The sequence below is a fragment of the Pezoporus occidentalis genome, unplaced genomic scaffold (assembly GCF_034315485.1).
Source record: "Pezoporus occidentalis ecotype Australia unplaced genomic scaffold, CSIRO_AGI_Poc_V1 ctg163, whole genome shotgun sequence".
In the NCBI taxonomy this organism is placed as follows: Eukaryota; Metazoa; Chordata; class Aves; order Psittaciformes; family Psittacidae; genus Pezoporus; species Pezoporus occidentalis.
This window is the reverse complement of record NW_026913457.1, coordinates 60110-68918: the sequence shown is the minus strand read 5'-3', so window position 1 is coordinate 68918 and position 8809 is coordinate 60110. Positions and strand designations below refer to the sequence as shown.

Genomic DNA, 8809 nt, shown 5'->3' with positions numbered 1-8809 from the left:
TTCTCATGGGATCACGAGTGGAGCACAGCCTGGGACACGTAAAGGGAGGATGGTCGGGGTGGATACACGTGATCAAGCAGTCCACGGTGGTGTGGGACACCCAGCACCCCCCACCCCAGCTTCTTCACCCACCCAGGACCCGAGTTAGGACCAGCCACGCAGCCCCAGGGGCAGCCTAGCAGGTTTATTAGCCGGGGTGGGCACATACAGAGCATCCGTGCCAGCCCCCCGGCACTGGCTGCCCCGGCACAGCCAGGGCTTGGCACAGAAGCAGGGATGGGGGGAGGTGGATGTTGAGGGTAATGGGCAATGGAGGGTGCCCCGCGGCAGGACCTATCCCCACAGTAGCCATTGCAGCGTCCTGCCGGTGGCGGGGATATGAGAGGACAGGGGGGACAGCAGGCGGCTATCATGTCACTGTGCCTCGCCTCCCCCTGGTCCATAAGGTATATAAATATAGAGGCTGTACGTATATGTCCTATGTATATATGTACATCTGGGTGGCCGCCAGTGGGATCTGCGCCCCTCACTTGTGCCAGGAGTCACAGTAGAGGGAGCGAGCCTTGGCGCGGCGTGGTGCGGCGTTGAGGACAGCCACGCTGCGGCGGCTGGAGCAGATGACGTCGGTGACGAAGCCAGCGCAGTCACTGCAGACGTCGCGCAGGACCGAGCCCTGGGCATAGATGTGGGGGAATTCCTCTTCTACCCGGCGCCAGCACGTGCCCGAGAGGGAGCTGTGGAACAGGGCACATGGTCAGCCACAGCCCGAGGTGGAGGAGGAGAGGGGAGGAAGGCTTAGGGCTGCAGGACTCACTGGAAGGTCTCTCTCCTCCGCAGCGGCAGGGCTTTGGCCAGCAGCGAGCCTGGGAGGCTCTCAAAGCCCAGCGCGTAGACAGGGATATGAGCCAGCTTCTTGGAGGGCATCTTCATCTGCCGGGTGTGTAAGGGTCAGGGTGGGATGGGGATGGGGTAGGGGCAGGACAGGGACAGGGACATGGTGGCATCCTTACCTTCAGGCTGCAGGAGCTGCAGACAGAGCTGGGGACACAGAAAGAGGTCGGTGAGTGGGGCCATGACAGGCACCCTCCTGGCACGCTCCCAGCCCCATGGCGTGGTGTGGTGCTTACCGCTTGCAGAAGAGGCATGCTGCAGGCCAGGAGAAGAGGGGGAACTTGGTCCTACAGCAGCAGCAGACCTGTGGGCAAAGCAGGGTGAGAGCTGGGGGCCGGGCGGGCAGCACTCAGCCCCTCCAGCCCCAGGTCCCACCTTCCCCTTCCGCAGGCTGCTGTACAGCTCCTTGCTCTGCAGGAACTTCTCCATCTCAGCCTTGACCAGCACCCTGCGCACGTTGATCATCTCCTCCACGGTGAGGGCCAGGCTCTCCACGGGGTGGCTGAACTCCTGTGGGTGAGGGGGAATGTCAGCCTGGTCTGCTGCAAGGCCGTGGCACAGGGCATGGCCTGGAGCATCCCTGTGCCATGGGCAGAGCATCCCAGCATAGGCACAGGTCATAGTGTGCTTCTAGATGCAGATCCCATGAACCACCCTGTGCCTTCATGCTGGGCTGCTGTGGACCCATAGTCATGCTCACACAGTGTCCCAGCCCCACGCCAGCACTCACCAGCCAGAGGTGCTTGGAGCTGGTGCTAGGAGCAGTAGTGGATCCATCCTCTGGCCTCTCCTCCACGGCACCGAGAGCAGTCCGGGGTGGTGCTGAGCTGTCCGGCAGTGGGTGGCAGCTAGCGGGGACAGAGCCTGTGGGGAGAGATGGGGACGTCATAGCACTGCCACGCTGCCCAGTGCCACCTCTGCCACAGGGCACCCATGGCCACCCTGGGGATGGGGTTGGTGTGGTGCTGGGGGACCCCTGGTGGGTACCTGAGCGGGGCCGGGGCTCGGGCTGCAGCGGCTCTGGCTCTTGGGGTGCAGGCTGGCCAACCCCCATCTGGCTCTGCAGCTGTGCCAGGTCGTGCTCTGAGAAGGAGCGGTCCCGCTTCAGAGGCACCTCTGTGCCTGGAGAGTCCTCCTCCTGCAAGGTCACCACATCACCCCGGGGAACCCCTTGTCCCCTCAGAACCTCCTGTGTCCCCCCGACCTCCATCCTCCTGCCAGGTCTCCTCTCTTGCCTCGGAGATGTTCATCTCCTCCATCTCGGCCAGGGTGGGTGCCTTGAGCAGGACACGGGGCCGTGGGCACACCGGCGCGGCACTCACTGGGCACCGGGACAGCTCGAGGCAGGAGCTGGAGGCCAGGCGGCCTGAGCAGGCATGAGGGATGCAGGGGAGGGAGCTGTAGCCTGTGATGGGGATGGAGCTCAGTCACAGAAGAACAGGGACCTGCCCTGGTGGTGGGCACATCACTGGCAGCCCCATATGGCAGGGGGTGGTTCTGGCACCTTTCTGTCCACGGTATGGCATCTCCACAGGCCGAAGCTTCCTCTCCTGCCTGATCTCCTCCAGGATCTTCTCGTGGAGTGTCCTCTGCTTCTGGGGCAGCGGTCGCAGCCGACGCTCTGACGCCTGCGGGACACAGAGATAGGACCTCAAGCAGTGGCTGCAGCTTGGGTGCTGACCTGCACTCAGGGTGAGGATGGCACCCATGAGACCCACCAACCCCAGGCCAGGCACTGCCATGCCACGGAGGTGTCCTGGTGTTGGCACTCACCTGCTTTAGTGGGGGCCGGGAGCGGATGAAGTCAAGGATGAGCTCATGGGCATCCTTCTTCACCCGGGGAGGGATGTCTCCATCCACCTGGGAGAGAGGGCAGAGGGGCCATGGGCAGTGTCAGTGCCAAGGCCAGCACAGTGACAGGACAGGGAACTGACACGGGCCAGCCTGGCCACACTCACCATGACCTTGCGGAGCTTGTAGTTGCGGGCACGGATGTCCTGCATGAGCATCTCAAAGGGGGTGAGCTGGTACTCGGTGGGCAGGGGGTTGAACTGCTTCTCCTGCACCTTCTTCAGCTTCACACCGTGCCGCAGCTCCCGCATCAGCTGTACCCACAGCCGGGCCTGGGGGGGTTTGGACACGGTGTAAGCCCCAGCACAGTCCTGGCACAGCCCTGGCGCCCAGCCACGCCGCCGTACCCAGTCGGTGTTGCGCAGGCTGCCCAGCTCTGCCACCGGCCGTTCCTCCGCTTCCTCGTCCTCCTTCAGCTTCTGCAGCATCTGCCACCACACAAGACATCATCACTTGCCCTGGTGGCACCAAGGGTCCAGCCAGGACCATGCCACAGGGCCGCAGCACTCATGTGCACCCCTAAGCACCACAATCCCCGCTACAATCCAGCCCTGCCAGCACCCACCACGGCAGGTTGGAGCTGGCAGTGCCACAGTACAGTGCCTTGGGAGAGAGTGTATTGCCAAATGGTCAGGGTGGGCAGAGGGCTGTGCCGCGCTCACCCCAGTGATTTGGGCCTATGGATGGTTTCCTGGCCAGGCAGTGGGGCTGGCCATGCCGGTGGGCACCCACACTCACCTCCTTGGCATCGCGGATCTTGGCAAGGAAGGCTTTCAGCTCCACGGTCTCGGCAAAGAGAGCACGGCAGACAGCCTGGTAGTGTGCCTGCGCCTCAGCGGGGTCAGCCAGGCGCGCGGCACAGCACCGCATGGCTTGCCCGAAGGTGCGCACGGCGCGCAGCGGCCCCTCGCCCCCCTCCTCCTCCTCCTCCTGCCCCCCATAGCCCTCGTCGGCTGTGCCGCAGCCGCTGTCCTCCGAGTCGCTGTTGGTCATCAGGTCGATGAGCTGCTCCAGCCGCGGGCTCAGCTCACGCTCCTCGTTCTCGTCCAGCCCCCAGTCCAGCGCACGGTAGATGGCGAAGCCCAACGACTGCACCATCTGAGGGGAGACAGCACTGGCTGCACCGTGGGGAGCCCCTCAGCACACATGGCCAGCACCAGCTGCCCCCCTAGCCATTGGTGCTGGGTCTCACCCCCCTGCTGCACCCCATGTCCAGAACCACATACCTGGGCTTCAGCAGAGGGTGTAAGCAGCAGGGGCAGCTCTGTGGGGAGGAAGAGAGTCACCACTGGTACCTGCAGCCCCATCACCATTACCTCCTGTCCCACAGCCCAGGGATGCTGCACCCACCGAGCCCCAGGCACAGGGTACTGTGGGACTACCCTGAGTGGGTCCCAGCACCATCAACTGCTGCCCCAAGCTGGGACTTGCAACCCCAGTTTGTCCCATCCTGACCTGGTCTCAGCACACAGCTCCACAGGACAATGGGGACCTGTGTGCCGAGCCCAAACAGGCACCAGCCACTTGGCCCTGCTGCCTCTGGCTGAACCCAGGACGCACATGGTAGGGGCAGAGTCACCCCCTTACCCCTCATTCCTGGGGCTGGAGAGAGCTGAGAGCTATGCACTCACACGGAAATGCCCCCTGCACCCCTCTGGGCTGCGGGCACCAGCAGTGTGGGCACCATCAGGCAGGGATGCAGATCACAGACAGGACATGGCCCTTGTGCCCAGTGTGGGATGCGGTGACAGGCCGTGCCCAATAAACAACGCTGCTCTCCACTGCAGAGCCAGCAGTGCTGGAACATCATGCACAGACTCACAGAGCTCTGTGCCCACACATGCACAAGCCCAGCTTGTGGGCAGCTCACACCCTCCCAGCAGCCGTGGCCATGGGAAGAGGAGCAGGACTGGCTTTTGCAGCGTCCCCGAGGTCCGTGCCCCAGGGCCCCTGGCTCTGCTTTCCCAACAGCAGCAGCAGAGCTGCTTCCCCGGCCCAGGGGAGCGATGGCCATTAGCTCTCCATTTAGCTCATCAATGCGGCAGCAAGCGGCAGCTGTGAGGATGTGCCGGCCGTGTGCCAGCCAGGCCGGGTGCTGCTTGGGAAGGGCAGTTGGAACAGTGTAGGCACAGGGTCCAGCTCCACCATGGGGCCACACATGAGCCTAACATCACCCCTGTGCCCCATGGCCGTGCCTGGCTCCTGCTGCTGTGCCAACGCTGGGATGTCCTGCCCTGGCTGAGGGAGGATGTAGCAGTACATCCCCTGGGACACTGATATCTGGACCCAGAGCCTGGCTGGAGTCCCCTCCTGCTTGCCATGGCTCAGCAAACATGTTGAGTGCCACGCTGATGGGCTAAGCTCCCTCCAGCTGCTTGGGCAGGGAGTTCCTATGGGTGGACAGTTGGATCAGCTTAAGCAGGTGCTGCTGGTTTACCCAGACCAGATCCAGCCCTGTGCTCAGGTGGAGGTGCTGAGCCATGGGCCAGGCAAGTGACACCACAAGCAGTGGTACTGGGAGGCATCCAGAGACCTTCCAGCTCTGGGCTTTGTTGTGAGGGGTACACGCTGATTCCTGGGGAGATGGCTCTGTTGCCATGGGAGGGACTTGGGAGCAGGGCTGGCACAGTGGCGCTGGCTTGGTGGCTCAGAGAGCCATGTGCAACTGGTGGAGCTGGTGTGACCACACCATGCCCAGCCACCACGGGCACATACCATACCTGTGTGTGGCCCTGCCCTGGGCATGGAGCTGCCCCACACACCCAGGCCCCTATGGACTGCCCCTGCCCTGCTCCCCATCTCCCAACTCCATGCTCATCTTCCTGCCTGGAGGAGCATCCCCTGCCCGGCCATGGGCAAGGACAAGCAGTGACACCGCAGCATCCCTGCCTGTTCATGAGCCCCCAGGAAGCCCCGCAGCGTCCGGCAGTGCTGAGCACCGGACACCGTCACTGGGCACAACGGCCTCCCCGCGGGGCGAGACACCTGAAGCCGTGTGCCGCGCTCTGTCATTAGGCGCAGGGGTGCCCTCGCTGCACTGAGCACCCGGCATCGCTGCTGGCAGCCGGCCGAGCTTAATTACAGCCTGTAACCACCACAGCCCTGCCCAGCAGTACCAACCGCCCGCAGAGAGGGCACGGCCGTGGGTCCGAAGGTCAGGGACGGTGCTGGTGCTGCCCCACGAGGCTGCTCCCGGGTCGCCGGGGGAGAGCGAGGGCCGGGTGGGAGCCCCGCGGTGAGACACTGAGCTGAGGACCGGGTCCCCTGCGGGCTCCGAGTGTTCAGGCGTGCGCGGTGGGTGTGCTGTGTACAGGTGTGTGTGTAGGTGTGTGTCCCCGGGTCTGTCCTTGCCATGTGTCCTGCCTACCCTGGCTCGGCGTCCTGCAGCCCCACGGCTGGTCTGGCCCGGTGAGCCCTGCACCCATGGGCACCCTGTGCATCCCACGCTCCGGGTCCTGCCTCACCGGCTCACCCAGACGGGCCCTGCCGGTGCTAGTGCCGACGACACCGCCGAGTCACCGGCCACCACCCGCGCCCATACCCGCAGTACCAGTGCCGGTGCAGATGTCGTTCCCCCTTGCCTGACCAGAGCTGGGGCTTCACCCCCGTCCCTGCCAGTGCCGTCTTCCTGCTCCCCGGTGCCTTCCAGTCTCTCCGGCGCTGCACCCCGGCAGCCGGTGCCCCAGACACGCACCGGTTCCCTGTTGCCGCCGGTGCCTGCTGCCCCCCTCCTTGCCGGTGCCGCTTCCCCCGTCGTTCCCCCGCTGCCGGTACCGCTCCCTCCCGCCGCGGGGAGCCGCTGTGGGTGTCGTCCCCCCCCCCCCACTTCCCGCCGGTATCCCGCTTCTCCCCGGCGCTGCCGGCGCGGTACAGCACCCCCTGCCGGTGCCGGTAAGTCCCGGTAGCCCCACCCCGCGTTGCGGCGGTCGCTCTGCTCACCGGGCGGCGGCGCGGGAAGGACGACGGAGCCGTCTCCTTGGAGGCGGATGTCGGCGGTGCGGAGCGGCGCGGCGGGGGGAGCGGCGGCGGCGGCGCGGCAGCTCTGGAAGCAGAGCGCCCAGGCCTGCTCCTCGTTCAGCGGCTGCTCGTAGCACTTCAGCACCTCCTCCAGGGACAGCTCCCGCGGTGCCCCGCCGCCCGCGCGCGCCATGGCCCCATCCCCGCGCGCCGCCGCCGCCGCTGCTGCCGCCGCCGCCGCCACCGCCGCACGGGCGGGCGGGGCCCCGGGAGGGGCGGGAGCGGGGATGGGGGGGGGGGGGGCGCGGCGGAGCGGAGACGAGCGGAGAGGTTGGCGGCGGAGAGGACCGCCCCCAGCGACCCAGGCTCGGCCCCGCCTGCGGCACCGCCCGCCGCCGACGGCCGCTCCGGGAGAAACTGTGCGGGTCGGTACAGATTGGTACAGCACGGTGTGGGGTCGGTACAGCTTGGTACGGCACGGTGCGGGTCAGCACAGCTTGGTACGGCACGGTGCGGGTCGGTACAGCTTGGTACGGCACGGTGCGGGTCAGCACAGCTTGGTACGGCACGGTGCGGGTCGGTACAGCTTGGTACGGCACGGTGCGGGTCAGCACAGATTGGTACGGCACGGTGCGGGTCGGTACAGCTTGGTACAGCACGGTGCGGGTCGGTACAGCTTGGTACAGCACGGTGCGGGTTCGCACAGATTGGTACGGCACGGTGTGGGTCAGTACAGCTTGGTACGGCACGGTGCAGGTTGGTACAGCTTGGTACGGCACGGTGCGGGTCGGTACAGATTGGTACGGCACGGTGCGGGTCGGTACAGCTTGATATGGCACGGTGCGGGTCGGTACAGCTTGGTATAGCATGGTGCAGCTTGGTACAGCTTGGTGCGGCACGGTGCAGGTTGGTACAGCTTGGTGTGGCATGGTGCGGGTTGGTACAGCTTGGTATAGCAGTGCGGGTCAGTACAGCTTGGTATAGCATGGTGTGGGTTGGTACAGCTTGGTGTGGCATGGTGCGGGTTGGTACAGCTTGGTATGGCACGGTGCGGGTCGGTACAGCTTGGTGTGGCATGGTGCGGGTTGGTACAGCTTGGTATAGCAGTGCGGGTCAGTACAGCTTGGTATGGCACGGTGTGGGTCGGTACAGTTTGGTATAGCACGGTGTGGGTTGGTACAGCTTGGTATAGCACGGTGTGGGTCAGTACAGTTTGGTATAGCACGGTGTGGGTTGGTACAGCTTGGTGCGGCACAGTGTGGGTCGGTACAGCTTGGTATAGCACGGTGTGGGTCGGTACAGCTTGGTATAGCACGGTGTGGGTCGGTACAGCTTGGTGCAGCACGGTGCGGGTTCGTACAGATTGGTGCGGCACGGTGCAGGTCAGTACAGCTTGGTATGGCATGGTGCAGGTCAGTACAGCTTCATATAGCAAGGTGCAGGTTGGTACAGCTTGGTATAGCAGTGTGGGTCAGTACAGCTTGGTATAGCACGGTGTGGGTCGGTACAGCTCGGTGCAGCACTCTGCGGGTTGGTACAGATTGGTGCGGCACGGTGTGGGTCGGTAGAGCTTGGTATGGCATGCTGTGGGTCGGTACAGCTTGGTACGGCACGGTGCTGCTCGGTACAGCTTGTTACAGCACAGTGCAGCTTGGTACAGGACAGTGCAACTCGGTATGGGCTCGTGCAGCTCGGTGCTGCATGGTATGGCTTGGGATGGCACAATAAGGGTCAGTACAGCTCGGTACGGCTCGGTAGGGTATGGTAAGGCTCAGTACAGCTTGCTACAGCATGGTAAAGTTCAGTCCAGCTCAGTACAGCACAGTAAGCCTTGGTATGGCACGGTAAGGCTCAGTACAGCACAGTACAACATGGTAAGGCTCAGTACGATACAGTGCAACTCAGTACAGCCTGCCCAAGCTGCCAGGATGGAGAATCGGGGTGCAGGGTGTCTAGTGTAGTGCGTGTAATGGGTTGCAGGGTGCAGGACTGGGTACAAGGTTCAGAACGTGGGTGCCCCCAGGGTGCAGGGCATATGATGGGGTTCAGGTGCAGGACATGGGTGCCCCCGGGGCATGGGGTGCAGGGCATAAGACATGGGTGCTCCCAG

General features: G+C 64.4%; 1 protein-coding gene across 1 annotated transcript; it reads right to left on the bottom strand.

Moving 5' to 3' along the window:
• Nucleotides 1-169: 169 nt before the first annotated feature.
• Nucleotides 170-6935, bottom strand: SPIRE2 (spire type actin nucleation factor 2). Its single transcript, XM_062612958.1, has 15 exons — nt 6682-6935; nt 3969-4006; nt 3481-3840; nt 3090-3170; nt 2850-3014; nt 2665-2751; nt 2396-2519; nt 2127-2296; nt 1879-2029; nt 1622-1755; nt 1267-1401; nt 1128-1195; nt 1011-1038; nt 815-930; nt 170-734 (listed from the first exon to the last, which is right to left on the bottom strand). The coding sequence occupies exons 1-15, from the start codon at nt 6890-6892 to the stop codon at nt 527-529; spliced, it is 2076 nt and encodes a 691-aa protein (XP_062468942.1). The 5' UTR covers nt 6893-6935; the 3' UTR covers nt 170-526.
• Between the last annotated feature and the right edge of the window lie 1874 nt (nt 6936-8809).